This window comes from Kryptolebias marmoratus, linkage group LG17, assembly GCF_001649575.2.
Source record: "Kryptolebias marmoratus isolate JLee-2015 linkage group LG17, ASM164957v2, whole genome shotgun sequence".
In the NCBI taxonomy this organism is placed as follows: Eukaryota; Metazoa; Chordata; class Actinopteri; order Cyprinodontiformes; family Rivulidae; genus Kryptolebias; species Kryptolebias marmoratus.
In genome coordinates this window covers 18,437,988-18,463,625 of record NC_051446.1, presented here as the reverse complement: position 1 = coordinate 18,463,625, position 25,638 = coordinate 18,437,988, and the positions used below count along the sequence as shown (strand labels likewise).

At 38.6% G+C, this 25,638-nt stretch overlaps 2 protein-coding genes across 6 annotated transcripts in view; one reads left to right on the top strand and one right to left on the bottom strand.

The window, feature by feature from the left end:
- Window positions 1–709: 709 nt before the first annotated feature.
- On the bottom strand, window positions 710–5,668 carry zdhhc6 (zinc finger DHHC-type palmitoyltransferase 6). 2 transcript variants are annotated; one of them, XM_017439411.3, is made up of 11 exons: window positions 5,481–5,668; window positions 3,939–4,479; window positions 3,734–3,825; window positions 3,382–3,541; window positions 3,123–3,281; window positions 2,647–2,700; window positions 2,228–2,395; window positions 2,073–2,114; window positions 1,602–1,747; window positions 1,458–1,504; window positions 710–1,337 (listed from the first exon to the last, which is right to left on the bottom strand). In XM_017439411.3, the coding sequence occupies exons 2-11, from the start codon at window positions 4,203–4,205 to the stop codon at window positions 1,237–1,239; spliced, it is 1,236 nt and encodes a 411-aa protein (XP_017294900.1). In that variant the 5' UTR covers window positions 4,206–4,479; window positions 5,481–5,668; the 3' UTR covers window positions 710–1,236. The 2 variants fall into 2 exon arrangements, with proteins under 2 accessions (XP_017294900.1, XP_017294891.1); XM_017439402.3 differs by having other exon boundaries at window positions 1,602–1,750; window positions 5,481–5,667.
- Window positions 5,669–5,695: 27 nt separating this feature from the next.
- vti1a (vesicle transport through interaction with t-SNAREs 1A) overlaps window positions 5,696–25,638 on the top strand; it is a 107,482-nt gene continuing 87,539 nt past the window's right edge. The window contains exons 1-3 of one of the 4 annotated variants that reach the window (XM_017439436.3): window positions 5,696–5,927; window positions 11,653–11,711; window positions 12,672–12,782. In XM_017439436.3, coding sequence (XP_017294925.1) covers window positions 5,834–5,927; window positions 11,653–11,711; window positions 12,672–12,782 — 264 coding nt within the window. In that variant the 5' untranslated portion in view covers window positions 5,696–5,833. The remainder of the gene's footprint in view (window positions 5,928–11,652; window positions 11,712–12,671; window positions 12,783–25,638) is intronic. The other 3 variants (XM_017439422.3, XM_017439446.3, XM_017439429.3) reach the window with 3 other exon arrangements.

Sequence of the window (25,638 nt, the reverse complement as noted above, 5' to 3'; positions counted from 1 at the left end):
ATTGCAAAAAAAAAAAGAAAAATTTAAGAAATAGTGTGATCGCAGAATTGGTATTCGCACAATAAAACAAAACAAGTTGTAAATGTTATAAGGTGTGTTTTCAAGGTCCTAATTATGGTACACTTTAAGAAGCATCTTTAGTTCTTAAATGGTTGGACCTTATTATTATGAATGTAATGTAAATGTGGTTTATTTACATGTAATACTGCACATATCAGTTTCACAATTTTAATTGTTCTATCAATACAGAACATAAAATATTCTGTAAGTTCATATAAAGAGTAGGTAGGTGAGTTTTACTAATTTAAATTTTCTGGGCATATGTCATCCATTTCAGGGTAAATCCTGTTGGCAATCTTACCGTCACTCGTTAATGAGAGGGCTTTCTTGTAAACAGGCTGAAAGTTAAATTAGCTAAAAGAGAGAAACCAAATTAAAAGAGTTTGACTTATAAAGAACCAAAAAAAGAGCCAGAAGGCATTTATTCAACTATAAACCGCAGAGATCATTTAGCTTCAAAACTGCTCGTGCATTTCCAGCAACTTGTCAGGCGATTTTAGAAAAGCTCAGTAGAAGTTTCATAGGAGGCGCGGTTATCTCTGCGCTACACAACTTATTATTTTCTTAAGCCCGGGGCTTTTCACAAACTCTTAAGTATTATAACAAGAAAATTTATGGCAATTACAAAAGCTGAGACAAACAACCACTCATGTGGAAGTTTTTTTTTTTTTTTTTAATCTGCAATTTATACTTTGAGGCAAACAATTTGTTTTTACAAAAATAATAAAAAGTAATGAAGTGTTATCTCCATTCTGTAGAAAGAGTTGCATTATGAAGCCCTGGGGTTAGCTGGGCAGAGGCATTGCATAAGTAGAAAAAAAAAAAAAAAAGAACATCAACAAAAGTAAGAAGAACAGATTCAAGTTTAAAAAAAAAAGTCACAATTATAATGAAGTCACATAAAAACCTGTTGGCAATTCTTGAAAATTAAGACTCTTGTTGGGCGTTTCTTTTGGTCAGAGGAGTCAAACTAAATCACACAAACTGTTCTCTTCTAGACATTTAACAGCAAAGTGCTCAGTAAGACTTTGATGTAGCCGTAGCAATATAAAGTTTGAGCATATTAAACAAAGGAGAAAATCCTTCGAGGCTGCAGCCTCAGGCGTGACATCTTCAGTAGGCGTACATTTATAAACTCGGACAGAAAACTTCTGCTCCCTCCCCCCCGCTGGCGTGTTAATTTACTTTCTTATCGCCGGCGCCGTCACCGGCAGCCGTGTCATAATGGCACTTCTCGACGCATCTCCTTGGAAACCACCCCCGCACGCGATCTCCAGCTACAAAACAGAGAAGCAAAAAAAATAAAAACGAAAGAAGTGGATCGTGACACAGAGAAATACAAACGGCAAAGACCAGCTGCTGATCATTCAGAGCAGGAAACGCTTTTTGTTTGTTACCTCTCAGTTTCTCCTCGTTTAAAACTTTGTCTCCGTACATCCACCATCTACAAAAACAAAATGTTAAACACAGTGACTGCGTTGATAACACACTTTAAGCAAATGACTTCAGTGGGATTTGTATTCCTGTGTGTGTAAATGTACTTGGTGCCACGGGTGGCCAGGATGATGTCCCCTTTACTGAGGGGGATCCTGGGCTCCTCGGTGCAGGGGGTTCTGAAAAAGGCCTGGATGCCCTTATTAAGTGGGCAGCAAGCTCCATTATAATCCTCCACTACCTGGTACTGGACCTGCTGGTCGAGGCAAACAAATATCAGATTATTCTTGTGCTCAGATTATTATTTTATTCAAATTCTTTACCACAGAAGGAGAGTTTAATCTGCCCGACTAACCAGAAACGTCATTATGAGCTCACATATATGAAGCCTCGTTAGTTTGTTAATACAATGAGCTTCAATAATAATGCCATGTACTGGCATAAAAAAAAACATTAAACACTTTTTGGTGATGGGAGCTCATATGTATAGCTAAAAAAGTGAATAAATGCTGAATTATAAAGACACTAACTGATGACGGTTACTATAAAATGTCACAACTTGTATTCAAGGTACTTACACTTCTCACTCGCTTATCGGCTTTCTGCTTCAGCTGCTCTATCTGCGTAAAAAAGAACAGAAAGTTAAAGCCGATACTATTGTTTTATGTCAAACACATATGGAATGAAAACACAGATGCACGCGTTAATTAACTCGGTGCCAAACGGAACCTACAGTTAAGGTGTGCTGGTGACACTTGGGATGAACCGGCCACACGATGCCGTTCCCCTTGGGTGTCCCTGACCATGTAAAGACTTGCTTAAAGTTCAGCCAGCGGCTGCCGAGGTCATACGGGAAGATGAACTCCTCCTCTGTTTGGTAGTGCTGTATTCTGTCTTTGGCCTGGTGGGAAAAAAACAAAAACATGTTACTATGTGTTACAAAAACTGTCTTTAATCAGTACACTAAATATTACCAAGCGATGACTCTAAAAAACTAATTGCACAGGTAATATCTGATATTTATTGAATGCTGAAAATATGTTTAAAAGCAAAATATTTTACTTAAATAAAAACAACAATTGTTTTAACGGTTCAAACAGTAACTTAACACTTTTGATCACAAAACATCATACATATAAAAGGTATTCTAACCTTTTCCTCAATCCAGGACTCGATCGAGGTCTTATTTCGAAGGATGACTTTCATCTAAAAATACAATCCTTTATGATCAGACTTTTTTTATATTATTATCTTATTTTATTTTATAAATAATAGCATCATTGCTACTTTACAGTATATGCAACAAAATATTTCAGTTCCAAATATTCAACATGAGTTGGTGCTTCGAATTTCTCTGGTCTCCATGCATCTGACAGACCTGTGAATCATTTACATATTTAGCAGATTTTTTAATCTAAATGTGCATTAATTAGTGTCTAAACAGTTGTTATAATGACTGGTCAAATTACACATTAACACATTAACATTTAATGGTTGATGACACCTACTTTTGTCTTTTACAGAGGAAGAAAAGTTTGATGTGACGTTGAAAGATTAGGGCCAAATGATCGTCTCGCTCGTCACTTTCCATAGCTAACAGCAAATGCAAACGTTTGCAGAACACCTACCTGTATGAAGAAAAGCATACCAACAGCAATCGTTGTGCCCAGAGCCAAACCTAAGGCAAAGAGTGTGGCAGCAAAAGCGGGCACACTGAAGGGCATGAGGGGCTGGAACTGACGAACAGCACTCATGTCAATCTTTACAGTGCTCCAGCCAAATGAGATCTGCAGTTAGGGGGAATTGCCAACAAAAAGGACAGCTTCAGGAGTCTTTCTAGGACTGTAAAAACAAGCCAATAAAAAGGGAAGTATAGGGCCTACCCACCCTCTCGTACAGCTGTGTATACATGGTCATGATGAAGATAATGGCAGCGTGGGAGCATCCCAGCGGAGCCAGCAGCAGGAAGCTGGTGAAGTAGGCGTGGTTTAAGTGGCCGCAGCAGTTGTTGATCCAGGGGCAGTGGTGGTCCATCTTCATCACACACCTGAGGAAGGGGAGCACAGGAGAACAGTCAGAATTAACTGATTTTTTAATAGGAAAACTTTATAATTCTAAAATAAAGATTCATTTTTATTGTTACAGTCCAAGTCAAATAAATACTTCCATTCATGTGCTCATAAGGTGTGAAACACAGGTAAGAAAACGTCACTTTAGCTTTATTTAGGCATATATTCACCTGTTACACTTTCGACAATGGTGCGATCTGGGGGATTTGTACCCTTGGCACACTATGCAGTATTGCAGGTATTGGATAACATGTTGAGTCTCCTGTTTAAGGATTAAAATAAGTCAGATACCTGATGTAGCCTCATTGGTATGACTATGTAATATTTTCAGAAGAAACTTTAATCCTAATCGGTTCAAACATGAGCGTATCTTACTGGTTTCCAGCCAAGAGGAATGTATCCAGGTCCAACAAACATAGCGTTGAAGTAGTTGTAGAGAATGAGTACAGTCCAGTTGATGAGCATGATGAAGTTAATGCTGCCTCCTGTAGTATCCAGCGGCCAGTACCAGATAATGGAGTCTATAATGGCCATGGTTGAGCAAATAGCAATGACAGACAAAGCTATGATTGGACCCCAGTGGAACAATCTCCGAACCTCATGGAGGTTCTCAAATGTCACAATGGTTGACAGGAAATTCATTTTTTTAAACAGGAAGATTGAGAATATTAGGCTTTTAAGTTCCTGAAATGTATCGATCCAAGTTCAATGTGCTACTGTTTTCCTCTGCTACCTTGCAAAGTTAGGAGTGCACAACATCCACATGTTTTTTCTCTTCTGAGTACCCAGCAACTGTCCAGGCCTTGAGTCACTCAGGCTCTCTGTGTCCCATTAATCCCTGTCCTAGTGAAGACCAGCATCCTCTCCAGCCAACATCTGAAGGACACTATCCTTGTGACAGACTGAAGTTCCCCATCTACAAGGACAAAAAAAGATGCATTTCAAAGATTAACATGTTACATTTAAGAATGCAGGTCTAAACATGTGAAATACTATTATGCAAGCTACCACGTGAGGCTTATTCTTGTCTGTAGGAAGTTGCTTTGTTACATTTAAGCAATAACCTGAAAGATGAATCATCAGTTCTCTGCAAATAGGCTTTTGGGGAATATTTCATGTAAGTCAAATTGTGTTATCTTTGGTATTTTTTTAAAATACGTTTTACTAAAAAAAAAGAAAACAATCTAAAATTGGTCAGGATGAGTTCAAAAGCAGCCAACACCCAAAGAAAAACTACATCTTAAGAAACAAAGAAAACTCAAAAGGTGACATGTACACCTCGGGATTTTAGGACTCTCATTCCTATTTCAAAAACCACATGATTTTATTTTTTTATTTCCCTTGCTGATATTGTTATACAGTAAGAATATTTTTTAATTGTTCAATTTTTAAATTGAATAAAGTAGCCTTCTGGGTTTAAAGTAAACACAATAACATATAAAATGAATAGTTTAGCACAACACCTGAAACTCCACACAGGCAAATATTATCAAAACAGCCACTTAGTGCATTTGTTTATTGAATATTAATTAGCTACTGTTACCAAGCTAGCTAATATGTACCAAGGATAGAAAAACAGCAGCATTTTATGCAAATTCCCGCCAGTTGTTTGTACAGTTTATACAAATAATACCAATCTGGTTGAAAATTCAGCAGATGTGTGATTTCGTGCATCTATTTGGCTGAGAAATTAGATTTCCGGTTTGCACCACAGAGGCAGCAGTTAGCGAACTGTTTGTTAGCAAGGTTGCTTCAACAGGACCAGCGTTTCACACAGAGCTGTTGCCAAAAAACCCCAAAGAAAAACCGCAAAAGACAGTCACAAATATGAACCTATGACAAACACTATCCTGTACGCGCATTTAAAACGTTAAAGTGAGAAGCGGAAAAAATTAACTGTCACTTTAAATTACAAACCTGGACACTTCCTTGGCTTTTTTTCCCCTTTGATTTCTCCCCGTCTACAGGGTAGGGACGTTTTCTCGGTACCTTACCCAGGGTGTATCATATACCAAAACCCTTAAGCGTTTTACAGATACTTTAAAATTCACGTACTTAAATCCTCCAAAAATAAATTTAAAATATAACGTATACGCCCGCGGAAAAAAAAAACCGTGTGTGGCAAACTGAACCCCTAAAAAATATCTAGTTCCTAGCCGAGCACTTTATGGTGTAACTCAAGGAAGCGACTCAATTCGAGGCTTGTTATTATTATTTTGAGGTAACTGACAACCAGAGAGCTAGTTCTCTGATTAAACTCATTCATCAGGATGTCTTCAGACTTTGAAACGTACGAGCAGGACTTTGGAACCATTACAGCAGAAGTAACTAATAAAATTGGCAGAATTCCTAAACTAAGTGGAGGTAAGGCTTAAATTTGAATCGTTGAGCTGCTAGTTAGCTAGCTAATAGTTAGCTATCAAGTCTCAGCTGAGATGATAGCAGGCGTTTTGTTGCGTTTATTATATATATATATATATTTTGTACATATTTTTTATCATACGTAATAGTGTGACACAATTATGGTATTATTTCTATACATCTAAAACACTGAACATCACCGGCTGTCTGTGTGGCTTTATCCAGTAACTACTGCCAGTATCTTTCTGTTTGTATTTGGATGAAACAGCTCTATATCGTGTAGTATTAAAGATAAAACACTTTTTATCTTATTTTACATTACTCAGAAAATTACTTCTGATCATTACAGCTCACATCAGCTTTCTAGGTGTGATGTATTTAATGTGACAGGCTTGTATAACAGTATTAGGTTTGTAAGGAGTGTCTCTTCAGCATAGTCAACTTTTGTCTTGAAGAGCAACGTCAAAGCTTTTGTATTCAATTGTTGATTTGTCAGATTTCTTACCCTAATCCATGTTTGTCCTAATTGGAAGTGTTTATTAGATTCTTTAGATGGATGTTAAGATTGATAAATAATATTTTGTATTGGTATTGGTTACAGTTATCTAGGCCGATTCCGCATTATTATTCATGCAAAGTTCTGTTTTGAGAGACTGCTTTTTGTAGTAATTGTAATTTATGGTGTGTTTGTGATTATACATTTACAATAAAAAGAAATTATGTTTTTTTTTTTCAAAATAGGACAGGGTTACTGGGTTTTTGTCCCTCTTTAACTAAATGTCTAATTATAAACTCCTCCAGTGTACCGGTGAGAGACAGTGCTGGTTACTTTTTACTTTTGCCACTTTTGCACTTTGGTCATTTCGTTCCCAGCCTTCGGTTGCTATGAAAATGGAGCCACCTGCCATTGGTTTCTTTATAGCCTCCTTGGGGTATGCAGACAGATATGAAGAGACCCACATTTATACCCACTTTGACAATTAATGATTTAAAGTAATCTGCACTATAATGTACACACATTTGGTTACAACATGGTTAAGATTAGGGTGAGGATCACTGGGTAAGAGCAGTTAATGAATGAATAACAAGTAATTAAGATCAAGAGGGTTAAAAATCCAAAGTTCTGGCAACCGACATTTATTTTACGGTTGGATAAGGGTTTGTATTTGTTTAGGATTAGGGCTAGGATTACTGGGTAAGTGAACAGATAAATAGACATGCAGTGGTAACTATGTGGGAACAAATGAGTAATCCCTGGGCACAATGTTGGGGTGAGACATGGGGGTACCATGTAAGGGTGAAGTGATGAAAGTGCAGCTTTCAGAGCTATTTGTACAAACACATTCAACTGAAAACAAATCACAGTAAATTTATTAACCAGGGTTTTGACATCAAGTGTCACAAAGTAAACATATGGACTTAAATGGCACCTGTTTAAATTATAGCTGACTCTAAGAATAATTAACCAATGTCAAGTGGAAAACATTACCTCCATAAAAAAATTGTATTTTCTTAATAGTAGTCACTAAATCTTCTTGATATTTCTTAGAGGTTATTTTTGAACTCATCATAAACATTAGAAATGGCTAACTTCTTTTTTTAACTTCTAAACTGCAGCTGTATTATGCCAATGCACTGCCTTGCTGTGATTCATTCACTGACTGGAAAACAAAATCTGATTTTAAAGTGCCTGATATGTCGATCACCTGTCTGGAGGAAAAATGCCCAGTTCTGGTCAAGTCTTCAGCTATTAGTGCATCTCTAATTTAGATAATTTGGTGGAGCAGTTTACAAAATTTATGAAGTCATTGTCAAGCATCTTGCAACCTACCTGAAAACTCTAGGTAAAGACAGTTTTTTTTCTTTTCAGTTTTCATAGACTAACACCTGAGAAAATTCAGCAAACCAGATCTGCTGTCCTCTGTTGACCGATGTTTAGCAGTCAACTGTGTGAAATGTACTCTGACATTTGGAGTTTCTGCAGAGTGATGGCTGGGTAGAGTGTAAGAAGGAGGGGCGATATTCAAAAAGTAAACTTTTGTTTGCAGAACTTCAAAAATGGTGGATGTGTTTGCTCTCCCACTCTGCACAAAGACTGTTTTTTTGTGTGACAGTAGCTGGTTGAACAAGTGATTTTTTTCCTCACTTAGTTTTACATGGATGAAAACATGTAAACAGGTTGGGCCTATGGGAAAAAAACAGCATGAAACCATCAATTCAAGTAGGTTAAATGTTTAGGACAGCCCCTCTAAACGTAAGGTTTAACTAGAATTTAAGGAAGACTCAACTGTTAAACAAAATATGGGTGTTTTTTTTGTTCACATCTAATAGCTCAAATCAATATTTTTTAAGTAGAAAATTGGTAAGCTCTTTCTTTTTTCTTTCTTCTACTTTCTTCTTTTATGCTTTGCTTTGAGTGCAGAACTTCTCATCTGTCCGTCAGCAGTTTGTGGTCTTAGTAAATATCCATACATATTTCACACCTCTCCAGCTTGAGCTTGAGTTTGAGAGAGCGAAAACACCACCTCACCTTTGTTTGAATCGCCTCTGGATGTTTACTGTGTAGGTTGTGAGGTTGGACAGGTTTTAAAAATGAATTTGAGGACTGGCAAAAGGTAATCTTGGCCCATGGTGCCATAAGAAATTAAGACCTTTGCTTGGCCTTTCTTACAATACTGCAGTCCCACAACTGGTAGCCTTGTGTTTTGCCTTTGAGCTTTAAGGTTTGTTGACTTTGTGTTTAAATTTTTTAAATGTTCCTAAATATTTAACCAGGTTCTGCGTGTGATCATGGCTTTGTTTCATTTCAGATATTTTCAATGGCATGACTAAGTCCTAAAAACTACTTCACAAGAACACATTTGTTTTTAAAATGAAAGGTTGTCTGTGTAATATTTAAATGTTGATCTAAGATACAATATCTGTGGTTTTTATCACTGCAAATTAATTATTTGAAAAAGAGCTGAATGTTTCTCCAGCATGCTTAAACATAGCATGGGTCATGAAAGAGACTGATAATGTAGCCCTTTTTTTTGTTTGTTTGTTTTTTACTTTTTACTTTTAATTTATTTTGTCTTTGTGTGTGTGTGTGTGTGTGTGTCTGCCATCAAAATATATCATGAAGTACTGGACAGATTTTAATGATACTTTCAGAAAGTAATTATTGGATGTACATCTATAAGTCATTAACTTATGGAGTCAACTTGATTCAAGATGGTCGGCACAGCTAATCGACATTACTCAATACCAAAATGGCTGTAAGTCATTTTATCTTACAGATATTGAGCTAATTTTAGCTCAATATCTGTAAGATAAGAGAGAGCGAAAACACCACCTCACCTTTGTTTGAAGATGGGTGAAGATGGGTGATATGCATTCCTTCAGGAAATTCTAGGTCTTTATATTCTTTTAGGAATTAATGACATTATTGCAACAGCATAACTGCCTACAAATATGTGGCGTTTTATTTTACTTCAGGACAGTTTCTGCACCAACTCTAAGTTAGATGAGAAGTTTACAAAACCACACACAATTGTAAATCCTTCCAAACAAACAGTTTTCCCACAAAATAATACAGCAGCTCTGGCTGTGCATCTCACTGCAGGATTGTTGAGTTCCTCCAGATATTCGTAATTGTCTGTGCTGCCAATGAAGGTGGAACTGCAAGCTTCACAGTTAAGTTTTGTTTGTGTCTGCAGTCGTAGGTGTACGGAGTCAGCGGTATGGGGCTGATTGCGTAACCCTTTGGGGCTCTGGTGTAGAGGAGGTGCAAGTCCCAATCTGAACTGTCAGAAATCTGTTTGTGAGGAAGTCCAATTTCCAATTTGGCAGTGAGGTACTTTCATGAGGGGAGCATTTATTGAATGCTGGGCTGAAATCAACAAACCAGATTCTTTTCAGGGAAGAGGTTTGGAGCACCGGAGATCCTCTGTGAATCTGTGAATTTCTCATTGGCTGACACCCATATTTGCTCCTTTGTGTTTACTGGAATAAAATCTTTAATATGCCGAAAAACCACAAGGTGAGATACATTAAGACAAATCCTAGTCTTGTTAAGCGAGTTTGCATCTAGACGAAAGGAAAGTAAAAAAACTAACTAACATTCGATTGAATTCTCCAACAAATCAGTTATAAAATCACTTAAGCATTAAGCAGTATTTTGTTTATTTCTTTACAAAAGAGAATGCACATTATTTTAATACTTTAAATATATTTTTTTAAGTAATAATACAGAGGATAATGTGTAGAGATCATCAACCATTCTTCAAACCGGGATGTCTTGCTTCATCCTTCACCTAGCACTCTTGCAGAAATGCATATCGCCTGCCACTTTTCATGTCAGAGTTTTAACTGAAAGCCATCTTATGATAAGGTCGGCGTTAGAACCGTTTTGTAAACAACGTATTGCACCATCTCATGATATTGTGCGATATGTCAGCCCTAGGAGTACATATTGGTGATGGCTTTCTGCAGCTACCACGCCAAATTTAGTTCTGTATCTATGAATTTTGATTAAATTAAAAACATTTTTGTGTTGGCGTTTGTCAGTTAGCTGTGGTGACCATCTTGAATTGGTTGTAGATGTGGTTCAGTGACCACTTTGAGAGTTTCACTAAAATCCATCCAGTTGGTCATGAAATATTTTGCTGACAGACATGGTTGATGCCAACAGTTAATGTTGAAATTTTAAGGAAAAGAATCTTGCAATGTGTAGTGCTTTTACAGTGCACCGTGGGGATGATGCTAAGCTACCACCACACCAAATGTTAGCTCAATCTGTTAAACTGACTTAGTCCTAGAAAGCACAAAAATGGGTAAGATCAGTTGGCTATGGTGGCCATGTTGAATTGAATTGACTCCAAAAGTTAAACAGCTGTAGGTGTCCATCCAATGATTATTTCCTGAAAGTTTAATAAAAATTTATCATGAGATGTTTTGGTAACTGTACAGACATTTTGCTGCAGGTAGGATGGACTGGTGACCTTCTGACGTAAAACATCATACCATACTTTTACCTGGTAAAAGTTCTTATTAATGACTGGGTTATTCATTTGTAACTGTAAAAATGATGGCGTCGAACACATTTAGTTAAAAAAAGGAGTTTTTAAAAAAATCTTTTCTTTGAGTCTGTTTTATTCGTGATGTTTGCTGGAAGATTGCGCTGAAACAACCACACCAGACCTCTGCGTTTCATGCCGTTTATTTTCATGGCAAAGAGCTAATTTTAGAGCACGTGCGGAACGTGTTCGTGCTGCCGCCGTAAATAACCGCTGAAGGTACTGTAGTTTTACATCCCGTCTTTGGCACTTGAAGTCCTAATGAGTTTCCGTGGGTAATGTGGAGGAGCAGCCATGGGGTGAGGTGCAGAACGGAGTGTTAGTCATTCTGAGAGGGACTCAGACTTCTGGCAAGTGAGCAAAGCTGACACCTCCCTTCCCTTTGAGTTGGCATGAGGTGTCTCTCCGCTTCTCAACAGAAACCAACAAAGGCCTCATACATGCCATAACTAAGAGACATCAAATGTTGGCTCGTCGTGTGGAGAGAATGTGTAAATATATCTTCAAATGTGTCCTTGTGTGTTGTTTTCTCCCAGTGTCTTTTTCTCTCTCCCCCCCCCAATCATTTCTTCCACTGTTGTGGGGGAGTTGGGCTGTTGTCACAAAGTGCTGTTCCTCCGTCGGCTGATCAATATGTTGCCTTTTTTCCTCTCTCTCTCTCTCTCTTTCAGAGGAGAAGACACAGCTGGTTCTAAATGTCGACAAACAGCTTGAAGAAGTCAGAGAGTTGGTACGTCTTTGATCAGTAATTTTCTCCTCTTCCCATTTCCTAAATTATGAATTTGCAGAAAAAGGGGGAGGGGGAAGGGGGGGGGCAGTTTTCACCGGCACCAGACAGCAGCACCTGTATTATCCTGGCGGTGACATGACATGCAGACATGCGCGCGCTTCACATGGCAGAAAGGAGGCTTCCTCCTCACATGATTACTTCCCAGTAATCTGCTTTTAAGTGACACCCCTATGACACATTTCAAGCCATTATCTCGAGGTGGAAGACTTCATGTTGCTGTTTAAAAAAATAAGCAGTCAGCAGACAGAGACAAATTGTTTTTGCGGTTGTCTTGTTATGGCATTGTGATTAGTTTCCTCCAAATCTGCCAAGAAGAGATCTGTCTACCCCGGCGCATCAAATGTACTTTTTCCTCATTCTCTGTGACAATGTTGGGCCTATTCATGTCACTACAATAAAAAGGGGGGGCCTCATATTTGATGGTGTATTTATTTACAGAACCGCCTTGCTCTGTTGCTACTTTTATCCCAGCTGAGTGAAGAGAACAGGAGGCATTTTATCATTATTTTTGCGTTTTAAAACGTAAAATTTTAAAAGTTGTTGCAGTTTTTGCCCTACATTGTCACAGATGTTCACCTTTTTTTTGTGAAACGTAGAACAAAAAGATGTTATTAAAATGAATATTTTATTAAAGAAAAATCTAGATTTAAACAATTCTTGTTGTTTTCGAAAATGACACGGTAAAGGTTTTACCTTTTTGGTCGATTTGTTCATTATGAGGTCAGTTAAAACTAGGAGCAAATAAATCTATTGATCCTTCATTCAAAGTTCCTGCAGCTGATATGCCAAGTTAACAAGTTTTTTTTGGGTTTTTTTGGCTGAAATTGATTGAAAAAGTGTAAGACGTGACCTTGGAAATGTTCTGCCAATAAACGAATTGCAACACCTGTGGGTTTTTAGCTGGAGCAGATGGACCTGGAGGTGCGAGAGATCCCTGTCCAGAGCCGAGCCATGTATAACAGCAGGCTGAAGAGTTACAAGCAGGAGATGGAGAAGCTCGAGAAGGACTTTGTAAGAACACGAGACACCCCGCAAAATTTGTATTATTGAAACAAATGCTACAAAACATGATTAATAGTAATAAATGTTACATAATTTCAAAACTGTCTTCAAAGTTGAAAAGTACACATGCCCACCTTGTTAAAAGTTGCTCCAGTCAAACCCCATAGGCACCAGAGTTTTTGCTCACTAAACCAAACTCTTTTTCTTTTTTTTCCCAATCATTTCTTACCCACATAAACAGTCCAGCGCAGAAGCTCAGTGGTGCATCCACAGAGGTTAATTCACAGTTTATATTTGAACTTGCAAACTGTGCCCGTCGAGAGCTGGTTGTGCATGTTTGTGTTGCAGCTGCAGCGTCTGGCCTTGTTTAGTCATTCATAATTCACTACGTTCCTCTGTCAAAGCTTAATGAACAGTCCAGTCTTTTGGGTCACTTGCTTTTACTTTTTTTTTTTTTACTCAGTATTGCTCAACATGCTTCACTTGATCAATAATATTTTTGAACTAAGTGTTTATCCAGTTCAAATATACTCGTTATTTTTTTCTTTCAGAAACCCAAAACAGCATTTTTGTATAATTGTATAAAGCAGAAATGATCTACCATTTAATAAGTTTTTAATTTATTTTTTTTTGTGGGTCTGCTCACAACATGAACCCATAGTGTCCTTTTCCGGAGTAGCTTTTGTTTGGTGGTGGCCTAGCAAAGACGATTATGCATGCGAAAGTTATCGCCAAAGACATCAGATTATATAAAAGCTCGGGCAAAACACGAGCAACTTGGCACTTTTAATATTTTTACAAAATAATGTGATTTAATGCTGTGTTAAATAATGTCAAACAGCCCACCTTGAAGCGAAAATGTTGTACAACTGCAGCCTCGCTTGTAGGCTGTGGGCAAACACACCTACAGACTGACATCCAAAAATAATCAAAGTGAGAATTCTGTGTAGAGTTTCAGCCCTATTTTTATTTTTTTATTTTTTTTTTAACATTTGCCTAGTGTCTTAAGATCATTCACCACTAAAGGTGTTTAAAGTCTCAAATGAATTAATCCTCCACCAACTCTCACGGCTCCGAAAGCAGAAGAAAGAACTCTGCAGAAAAGACCCAGCGAGATGGAGATCTCGTGCGCCAGTGATCTGCGCGCACGCCGCCGAGAAACGCTAACCGAGACGATAGAGGAGTCTCTGTGCCAAAACAAGTTGCTTTCCTCACCCTGGGCATTTAATTGGCTGCCGATTTATCTCTAACTTCTTCCTCTCCCCGCACTTACCGTACTTAATCATCAAGCGGTGAACACCTGCTGCGGATGATATTAGTGCTAATTTTCATCACTTGCATTTTCATTTCCTGTCTTTGGAGCGTACGTGGGAAAATTTGTTTGTTTTTTTTCTTTTTAGCTTTCCTCCACCTGCTTTCTAATACCTGACCCTGTATGCTCAGTACATAAGAACAGTATCATTACATTTGAGTCACTGCACGTGTAAGCTATATGTCATAGCAGAATGCCATAGCAGGAAATAAAACAATGGCTTTACTTTACTTTGACTTCAATTATAACCTCTATCCCTCCCTATGTGGTGTGGTCTGATCATGGTACGTTTAAACTCGGAACACCCACCTTACAAACTTACATTTAGTGTAATTTGTCTCCCTGATGCAAGTGTTCTGAAGGCGAGAACTTCAGCCCCCTCAGATGTGCATCAGAAGTGCCAAACGCTACAACCAAGCTCAGACTCTCACTTCCTGCAGGCCAAGAAAGGACATGACACTCGGCTCGAAAGGCGTCTCGTAGAAAAAAAAAGGCGATCTCCTTTCTTTTTAATGTAAAAAGCTCTGCCTTTGTTGTGCTTTATGTGGATATCAAGGCCTTTTTCACTCCCTCGCTACGAGTCAATCTCTCCGCACTTCCCACCCCCCACTGGCCTCCCACGGGTGTCTCCCTCCTTAACCTGCTCTCTCATCCTCCCGTTCACCCACAGTTTGAAGTATTCCTACCACCGGTGTGCCAGCTTGAGACCTCATTCCTCCTTCTCTCCAGACAGGGCACGAGTCGACCTCAGTAACCCGTCCATTTCATCCAGGAAGACAAGTTATCAAACAGCCATCCCTAAGGTGTATATATGAGCTTTGTTGTTGTGGTGAAGAGCTTCATTCTGATAATAGAGAAGACAGTGGGGGTCTTAAAGGTGCAGGGCCTTGACAGACAGATACTGCAGCAGCCAAATGGGATGCCATCTTAACAGTGGATAAATAAAACAAACCAAAGTCCTAAGAAGAGGGAAAAAATGACTGTTTTCATTTGATGGGGTCAGCTGGTTCAAGCCTGAGGAAGCAGAAGGACTCGGCTCTTAGCGGTGGCTTTGATCAAGGAAAGAGGATGCCCAGTCTAAGCCTAATTTAATGAAATTGATCGAGTAAACAAGAAACTCGATGTCAGAAGGACCAGATCAGGTTTAAGCAAGGCAAGGAACAGCTTACATCTGCGTTACACAGAACACAGCTCAGCTTTGACAAAATAATAATAAAAAAAAAACCAACTACCTGGAGCTGCTTTTATTTTCTTTGCTTATTTTAAAACCCCTTTCAGTTTGTTTTTTGCAATTTATTTTACAGATTGCTGTTCTTATGAGGTCTAGCAGCGTGTCCTGCTTGCACCAGCTTGCAAAGCTGTTGAGCTCTCCTAACAGTAGATGGCGACATTGCTCTAAGGATGTTCCACAAAGGGACATGACATTGGCACTATTGGGCACATTACCAATTACTTTGCCTTTTATGAAGTACGAGTGGACTCAGAATGACAAATCCTTCCACTTATTACTATGTCTGACCTATTTTTTAAGTTTTCTTGGGCAGATTGAAGAGGCTATTATTAAAAATGTCCTTGTGGCATCAGCTTTCCAGACGATTGAATGCGTTACATCTGTCTGACTTACAGCTCCTTTATTTAGTTCTTCATGCTCTAAAAATGTTAATTAAGGAAACAAATCATATGCTTCTTTTTTTGTAAATGTGATATCATTTTGAAAACATATTGTGACAACTGTATATTCTAAGTCCCGCTAATACTATGGTCTCAAGTATCAATGAATCTCTTGGACAAGTGTCGATATACTTACTGTATTATATTGTATTAAAGAAGTTAAGCTTACAAATTTCTCTTTTTATCCCAATAACAAAAAACACTTTTGATCCAAATGTGAGAGGCTTTATATGTTCAAGGATTCTTGACTCACAGAAGGTTAATTAGTTGTCTTTAAATATCATGCTTTGATAAGTTTTATTGTCAAATAACTCAAATTTCTCTGTCTTAAGTTGGCCCTGATGGTCAAGGCAGCCTTATTGATGGCATGAAAGCCATTGTGTGACGCTTTTGTTGCGGGATTTAATTTACTTAGATAGAAAACTGATGATGATTTGTCATAAGATGCTGAATATTATTCGATCAAGGACCAGAGAAGGATGGCATTCATTACTGCACATTAATCATCCTTTTGAAACACATGCTCTATCAGCACCCGGGTTTTTGTTTGAGGTTGGTAAATAGTGTTGCCACAGTACATAATGCAAGTTATTCCAAAATGTGATAGCCACATTTTCTTTATTTTATCTGAAATGCAGTCCTTAAATAAGTTTATTCAGTCTGAAACAGTGTGAAATGGTGATGGAATGATTTGTCTTCTGATTCATTTTTAAGCTTCATTTGTGCCATTATGAATCCCCAAATTAAATCACGAGGTTCGCTGTCACAGGGAGACAACTGTCCCTTCCTAATTTCCACTTGTCCATTGGGTATTGTTTGGCGCCTCAGTCATGGTCAAGGAGGATGTTTGGGCTGCCTTTTTCCTTTAATAAAACCCTTTTAGATGGAATGCTTCCTAGTGTCTGCCCAGGGAGATAATTAATGCATTTCCAAAGAGTCAGCCAACCTTGAAATATTGAACACTTTATTTTCCAGGTACACTGAGGTAAATGGAATGGAAAAAGCTGTTTGTACTGATTTTTCTTTCCCCCCTCTCTAAATATCTGTTTCATAAGTGACCTTATAAAGATGGTTTAAAATGCAGGTTTTAGTTGGGGCGATCAGGGAACTTTGGCAGGGCAATTTAAGCTTGATGAAGCTTTTAAATTGGAGTATTTGTTTGATTCAGCCATGGAAAATCGAATATAATAGATCATTTAGTGATCAAAATAAAGGTGATCAAATCTTTGAGGCTAAATTCAGTTGTAGTGGAGAAACTAAAGAGCGACCTTTGGTATTATTGCAGTTTAATGGGTGTGTTCAAATATTTTAGAGATATTTCCATAGATTATTTTTCTCCTGTTTTTAAAAACCCAAAATAGCCTTCCAATTTCCTTTTTAAATTTGAGGATCATCCACAACTTTTTATTTTCCCCAGACCTATTGAAATACTAGATGTCCAAAAGAAATGCAAAATACATTTTTTTAATAAACATTTTTTGAAATATAAGACAAGTTAAATCACTATAAATCAGTCCCAAATGAATGAAAGTTGATGTGCTTTTCAGTTACTGATCTTATAAGCAAAAACAACATATGGACATTACGTTTACGCTGTTTTGTAATCAGCGATCACGGACCGTGTAGACATTTGGTACAAAGAACAAAGTTTGCAAAGTCATTTATCAAGAAGTTGTGTTTTTTGCATTAGGATGCTCTGACATCAGAAAGGCTCCTTTTTCTACAGGGAGGTGATCTTTATGTTTAGACCTACAGTAGGTACCGAGAGGAGATTTTTAGGACATCTTCACTAACCCTGCTGGAAGTGATTAACATATTAGCGTTGTTGTAATCCATCTTGAAGGGTTCTTGTTTTTTTGCCCCCTGTCCTCATTATGTTGACTCCTGCAAGAGACAACATGACAGACCAACATGAGTTAGTTGTTAGAGACACTGTAAATCGCCTTAGGTTGCCTTGGCTTACTTGTTCTTACTAGACACAGAGAAGTGAAGACAGATTGACTCTTTTAATGTTTTTTTTTTTTTTTTTAACAACCCATCAACAACACCAAAGTCTCCCTCATAACAAGTTATAAAAGGACTCCCTTAAATTGTTAGGGATTTCCCTCCCCTACTTTTCCTTTGCACTGAACGCAGATTTAAGATGTAAGCAAACAGATCTTCCTCTCTGCTTACGAATTACGGCTTTCATTTGGAAGTTGCTGCGCACTGTACGTCTCCCTCAAGCCCTCTGTGGATTTGTGGAGTTGAAGGCTTTTCCATGTCTTCTTAACGGACATCCAGATTGGGTTTACTTATGGATTAGTTGTCACACATGTGAAAAACGCCATTCAAAAATCTATTTTTGATAGTATAATGGCAGCGGTGGGTTAAGGTTGAAGCAGAATGTTACAAGGACAGGAGGATGTCTGTATGTTGTTATGTTCTGCTAAAAAATATGCATAAATCCTATTCCGTGTGTAGATTATGAGAGTTAGTTATTTGTCATTTATAAGTGACAGTAGAAATATTTTTATTTCAGTATGAGATAATTGGATTTTTTTCTTTTTTATTGCGTGTTTGATGTTGCCTTTTGGAAAGCATAGGTGGTCAAGCTATGACTTTGAGGATATGATGGTGCTGTCAATCATACATACCCTGTGATAATCAGTTAAGCATCGACGGGCCTTTTTTTACAGATGCAATCATATTGTATTTTGTCAAAATACAGTATGATTGAAGAAGCAAAAAGGCACTCCCACACCCTGTGCAAGCTTGCAGAGATTTCTTGGTGCAACATTCCGGTCACTAGACTTTCATCAGGCAAACATTTTCAAGAATTACAAACATTGTCCTAAAAAAGAAGCTCTCTTAAGCGACTGGCCAATCATATACAAATGTTACAAATAACATAAAGTGCTACAAACCATTTATATTAAAACCAGAGCAGTATAAATGTATATATACAAAAGTACATATGGAGATTTGAATAATAAAAAAACATTTATAAATATGCATAGAAGTGATCATTTGTACCCCCTCATAAAGGCCAGTCTCTAAAATCAGCACATAAAAGAAAAATCAGACGATATCACATGAGGATTGAAAACACATGATAAATAAACCAGATATAGATGTGTATATATATTGTATATGTAGACTTGCATATTTTGGAACAGCTACAAGAAAACTTAAAGAATTAGTGAGCCTAAAAGCTCCATTTATAGAAGTGATTGTGAGTCTCCTGTGGCCGTGCGTTTTAATGGCGCCCACCATGACATTTCCTCACTTAGGTTTTTGTGGTATTAAACTTGTTACCTCACCACCTCAGGTGGAGATCTTTCCAAGTAACTCAAACAGTTTTATATTAGATTTATATTCTTTAGACTTTGGCCCCCAAAGGTCTGAATGATGAACGGTCTTTGAATGTTTGCCTTGAATTCACTGAATTTCAAACTCCAATTTTTGCATCCTACATATTTATATTTGGTCCATTTATTATGTTTTTTTAGAGATTAAAAATGATAAAACATATTATCAAAATAAGGGTATTGATCATGGTAAAGAAATGGCTAAATGTGCTTGAAAACACTGGTGTTTACAGTCTAATACAAACATTACTTGTAAGGCAACTTCAACATGATCCCATTTAAGTTGTCTGAAAACATGATAGGTGTTAAACATTAGTATCCCAGAGAGGAAGCTGGAAATAAATCTTATGCTGAGTTTTGTAGTCATAAACAAATTGAGCTCTTGTCAGGGGTCGGCTCCCAGAAATCCTCACATTTGTAAGGAGATCACCCCCTGCCTCCTCTTCATCTCTTTATGTTAACTTTTGTCTGCGTTGAGGGGATATCTGCATTTTGCCCCGAAGCGCCGGATTTGTTTGCCAGTGTGCAAATTCGGCCGTTATCCAGGCGTCCGATCGTTTCCTTCCCCGCTTATCTCTTCTGGCCCCTCCAAAGTCACCGTTCTTCTACACACAGTGACAGCGATCAGTATAGCTTTCAGACGCTTGTCTGGCTCCGTCTACCAAGAAGCGAAGGCCCTCCCAGGTCCCCTCACTGTCCTCGGGGCTTGTGTGATTGAGTGACTGGAGCGAGCGGGGGCTAAAGATAATAAGGGGGGGAATATAAAGACATGGGGCGATGATATGATAACACCCCCCATCCTTCCCCCCCCTTACCCCTTTCCACCTCCCCTTCACTTCTTTTTTTTCCTGTTCTTCTTTCTGTCCTACTCCCGATTTTTCATGCACCGAGGCTGTCCCGTGCACACAGTGTAAACCAGAAGTGACATGTGACACCCACTCCCCAGTGATGTGCTGACAAGCAGGTACTAGAATAGGTGACAATGTTTTCTTTTTTTTTTTTTCCAGACTGGCTTAAGTATGGTGAAGGGGATTCATGAAGTATTTATGAAATATATTATGAATCATTGGGCCTGTGTTTTCTCTCTGTATCTTAGGCCGTGGCATTTGATTTTTAATAAGAAAGCCTCAGAGAAGGCGAGCCTGAAGAAGGGGGTAAACAGAGGAGGAACGCTTCACTTTTCATGTTTACCGGTGTTTCTTAATAGTTAGATTTCCATGTTTACACGTTTTAATCCTCGCTCACAGCCCCTGCACACAACGCAGGCTCCACACAATTAAACTTAGTTTCCTCCTCTCATCCTAAGTGTTTCTAATGAGGGAGCACGCCAGAAAGAAAAGGGAAGTGTATTTGCTCTCAGCGACCAACAATTTTGCCTTTTCTTGGGTGTTTTTGAAGCCTGCAGAGGAATCTGGCTGTGGCCTTGATCAGAATTACACTGCTGAAGATGAATTAAGTTTTTCCTTTTTTTTTTCAATTATCCCAGAGGTTGGCCAGCATTAGAGCATCAGCTTACTCCTGCAGTGAGACTAAAGTCTTTGGTTTTGTTCCCCTCATCAACACACAACCCTTGTTTGTTTTTTGATGTCAAGGTTTTTTTTTGTCATCATAATATATTTTCATTTGAAATCATTCGTTTAACATAAAACATTTTACCCCATGTGCTTATTAAAAACAGCCAAATAGCTTATTAAATAAATGTTTATAAGCTTTTGTCCTTTAACATATGCATTTTTCCCTCTTTTTAATATTAAGCAAAAAACATGTTAGTTAATTACTGCGTTCCACTTTTTATTCCCGTGTTTATTATTTGTTCCCTTCTTGCTCTTATCTTTTAATTTCAACTGGCTCAAGGTGTAAACACATCTTCTCTGTAGCCCTTACTTGGCTGTTTCTTATCATTTCTAAACCACTGGTGGATTCCAGTGCAGAACCTGCAAATACCCAGGAAACTGTTAAGTGGATTGGGAAGTTCGGGAGGGCACATGTTGGAAGGGCTTTGGAAAGAGGTCTTACTGGCCTCATCAGCATTTGAATGTGTTCTGGCTATAGTGAAATAACAAAGTATACATAAATATATAGAGATAATGATCTGGCTAAGTCTCTATGTGTGCTGCTGTATTCTTATGCTAATAAGTTAGCTATTCAGCACCAACAATGGTCACATTACAATAAAAGGCAAAGCACTGAAGTAGATGGTCTTCTGTGTGTGTGTGTGTGTGTGTGTCCACTGATGGACGCGCATGTGCACATGTTCACCAGGCCCAACTCCTCTCCCTTTGTGTCTAGGTTTTTTCTTTTTTTTTTATTACGTTTTTCAATTTTAGATAACAATCCAAGAATAGACATCAAACAAAAATGAATCATAAATGGAGGTCAGGACTGAGCCTCTTTCCAAAGCAGAGAAAGGGTTAAAAGTGAATGTTTTTTTTTTTTTTTTTTTTTAAAAAGATGGAAATACTGATAGGTGAGGAGCTCTTCTCAGCAAAGGGTTCAGTGAACCATATGTAGGTGCCCACAGGCTAATGGGCCGGTTGGTCCCTGGCTTGCCAGGTATCCAATATGCACGTCCCCCCCCCCGTAGTACACAAACACACACACACATGTATGCACGCTTTCCTTCTCTTCTTGTCATCCTCCAGTACCAACCCCTCCCACCTTCAGTCTGTGAAAATACCTCCTCCACTTTCCTCTAATCTCACCTTTTTCTCTGGTGCTGACCCGGGGAGGCCGACTTTATTCCCCACTGCATGCCAGAAGCCAGCGTTGTGATCGGAGCCCGGGCCCCTGCGCTGGTTCTCCTCTCCTCTCCTCTTTTCTTGCCCTGGCTACCCACCTCCCCGACGGCTCTGCTCTATTGATTTACTCCTCCAACCGATGCTGTCTGTCTCTGTTTTGCACCACCAGCACCTCGGTCCCTCATTTCTAAAAAACCCTCTTTCTCTCCCTCTTCTTACTTTTTCTTTCCTCTCTCCTTTTCTTTCTTTCGTTTATTTTTTTTTTCTTTTGCACTTTCATTTCTTTCTGTCCCCTCCTTGCACGAGAACCCAACAGAACTCTGGGAAAGGAGGCAAAAAGATGGGGATGGGGGTGTATGGGAGGGGAAATAAGGCCTTTGATTTTTCATTAGAAGCACCTTCATATTTTAATATTGGGTTTAATCGGGCCCTCATGCCTTAAAGAAATAACCACTGAGAGATGATCCCTCAGCTTTCAGAAAGTATACGGTGCTTCCTCCATCAAAGCCCTCCTTGAATTTGCTCTTTTGTTTTGAGTTCACTTGCAAACCCACTCCCCCCCATTTTCCTTGCTTTTCATGCGGTCTCCTGGCCTCTTGCTTTATGGTTACAGTTGTAAGGCTTATTGACTGATCTTGGCCGTACTTAGCAGTAGAAATGACTTTGACAGGGAAATACACCACTGGTATCACAGAGGTATAAGCATGAAAGACCCCATATCAGAAAAGTGTATTCTTCCATCGGCAAACGGTTAGGTATTCCCCCTGGAGATAAAATCCTGTATATTCATGCGCTAGTTTGGAAGATGGATATTTGTAAAAGATTATAGCTGGGTTTACCGTGCCATTTTTTAATTTTTATTTGCTTTAGGAACATAAAGAAAAGAAATCGTTCCACAAATGTATAAAAATATCATGTGCTTGAAATGATTATTGTCTTTCAAAGAAATCTTGAAACCAGTATGTTTTTCTAAAGATCGCTTCAGATTCTATTTGCTCGCAACTACAAACCTAACTTATTTAAAACTGACATTTAAGAAATTATTTTATTAAAATAAACCCATGTAGAACAAAATTTTTTATGGCTGACACAATCTTAAATGGTCTTTTCTCCACCTATCTGTTCAGATGCAGCAAAGGTTCATTTATTAGATTTTTGTAGTTGATCTTTCACCTTTATTAGTGTTTGTGACATTCGCCTCTTTGAGACGTTTTGAAGTATTTCATGGAAGTAGAACACAATACAGTGTGTGCAGAAGCCACCAACCTGTGAGCTAATGAGAGGCCCCATGCTGTTATCTGAAGCTCCGGCTTCTCTGCCACTGCGGCGTTTCTGTCAGCGGCGCGAACACACACACACACACACACCGGGGTTTACCGTTTCGCATATGTCGCACGCATCCCTTTTCTTTAAAGGAGGCTTTCTCGGGATGCAAAGGCTCCGTCTTACAGACGGTGGCCCTCGTGCGCACGCAGGGAGTCGCACAAGCGCGCAGCAGACACATTTGAAGGATTCAGTGGCACCAAAGACCACAATAAAGCAAAAGGCCCAAATGACACCCTCCTGTGACAATCCAAAGCTGTAGCTGCTCCGCTTTGTCTCGTAATATATCAAATGTTTTCACAAATAACACTTCATACGGCAGCCCTCTCTAAATTTGTTTGAATTAAAGCAGAGGGGAAGATGCAAGACAACAGCTCTGTGTTTTCCTTTGTGATGGCTGTGGGTGTGCGTATTAAACCCCTGCCAACCAGGGATGCATTATTTAAGATGCTGTTGTGATACTTGTGCCTGCTTAAAGGTCTCTGCTTCCTTTAAACACCACGCCGCGTCAGTCAACCTCTGCCCCCACATGTGGGGAAACCAGAGTGGGACCTGCTGGCGTCGGTCCACACATCACCTGAGAAAATCACAGCTGGGGAGGAGAAGAAGTAATCTAGATAACCTTTCAGTTAAGCGTGCATTTTTTTGCGAACAAAGATATTTTGCTGACCTACTTTTTTTTTTTTTTTTAATGTCCTTCCTGGCTCTAGATATTTTTCTCCAAAGCTTTCTGGTATTTAACCACACTTTGCATTTTAGGCTCATATGAAGTTGAATTTATTTGGATTCTCTTAAAGCAACTATGGGCAAATAAAAGAGCAAATGTCAGTTTGCAATCACACTGAGCTGGACGTAAGCGTTATTAAATCTGACTTACCCAGCTGCTCTCTTACTGAAGAAAAAGCCTGTCGTGGAACATAGTATTATAAATTGAATATAGTTAATTATTCTTCATGCTATGCCACCAGCCGTGTGTCCAGGGTGAAAAGGGAAAAGCTTGGGAGAGTGGAGGGACCGAGCGTGTGCAAAGGAACTTCAGGGCCCCTCATTAGACTCTGCCCCTGGGTATTTTTACGCCTTTTATTTCCCATCTAATGAACTGTTTACTTTTTTTTTTTTTTTCCTCCTGCTTTCTAGGCGCCACAATTATTCGACTTGTCCTTGTGTCACTGGTTGCATGAGGTGGGAAGCAAGGAGGAGAGTTGGAGGTCATTGAATTAAGCTATCAGAATCTGAGATGGTTTAATTTTAATTATGGGATTTTTTTTCCTTTTCTTTTTACATCACAAAGGCAATTTTGCAGTTTTTGAAAAACAGATTTTTCCCTGATTGTTTAGAAACAAATTTTTTTAAAATAATCCTATTTATTTCAACAAAATACGAACAATAAAGGAATCATCCAGAACGAAATGATCCATATATTTGTTATAATTAGATTAATATCATTTACTTCTTAGAGGATTATGCCGAGCTCATTTGCATATCTGATATGAATTGTTCCTCATGCATATGTAATTGCATTTTGACGGGCAAAGAAATGCAGCTTTATTTTTTTTTTTTAATTTATTTTTTGTCAGCTTTCATGTCAACAGAGGTAAAACGTGTGTTTTTGACAGGACACCAGCACCTCCGTCACCGCTTTTTGACGGAATGTGTGGAGTTTTAAAGGCAGGCCACTTTGCATAAAGTTAAGATGTGCCTTTGTGCTTTTCTCGTGTGCTTCCGGGAATAGAAGCAAATTCTCACTCAAGATTAAAAAAGTGACACAAGACAGACCTTTCAAAAGGATTAAAAAAGCTCCTTTTTTTCCCTTTTCCCTTATCTGAGCAATAAGGTATCTTCTGAAAGTGCTTATTCTTTTTTAGATTACAAAACCAGATAGTTGGTTTTGTCCTAATGCGCGGAACTTTGTCTCCACTTACTGTAAACAACATAAGTCAGTTTTACCCTTTTTTAGGAGATTCAGCTATGAAACACGTAACTGATATCTGATTTCTTGACCTCAAAAGTGAACTTCTTGTGATTTAATTTAACACCAAACTTATAATCAAAATGTGCCGCCGTATGAAGAAGGCAGCATCGCACCTGCTTATATTCCACATGAAAAGGGATCGCAGCAATCACTCAGGAATCTGTTGTTTTCCAGAGGGGGAATCCAAAAAACTGAGTGCATACTGTAGGTACAGGGGGAAGCAGCGGCAAAGCTTTCATTTCAATGACATTTTCCATTCTTCACACTCTCTTTGTTATCTGCTCTGTTCTCATTGCAGAAACCCCTTCATACATTCATCCGTAACAAACAGCTATTTAGAATTACAAAACAACACAAAAACCCTGCATATGGTTTGAAGGCGACGTAAGCCGCAACATTCAAATCAATGCTTCTCCCAGGTTTCTTCGTCTCAATTACCGGAGAAGTCGTCTTTCCCCCTAAGTTGCACTGCAGCTCTTTAAGATGAAACTTGACTTAA

Coding starts and splice junctions, on each gene's coding strand:
- zdhhc6 (XM_017439402.3), bottom strand. CDS start 4,205: ATGAATTTCCTGTCAACCATTGTGACATTTGAGAACCTCCATGAGGTT. Junction 3,282..3,381: donor ATACACAGCTGTACGAGAGG/GTGGGTAGGCCC, acceptor CCCTAACTGCAG/ATCTCATTTGGCTGGAGCAC. Junction 1,751..2,072: donor CCGATAAGCGAGTGAGAAGT/GTAAGTACCTTG, acceptor TGCCTCGACCAG/CAGGTCCAGTACCAGGTAGT.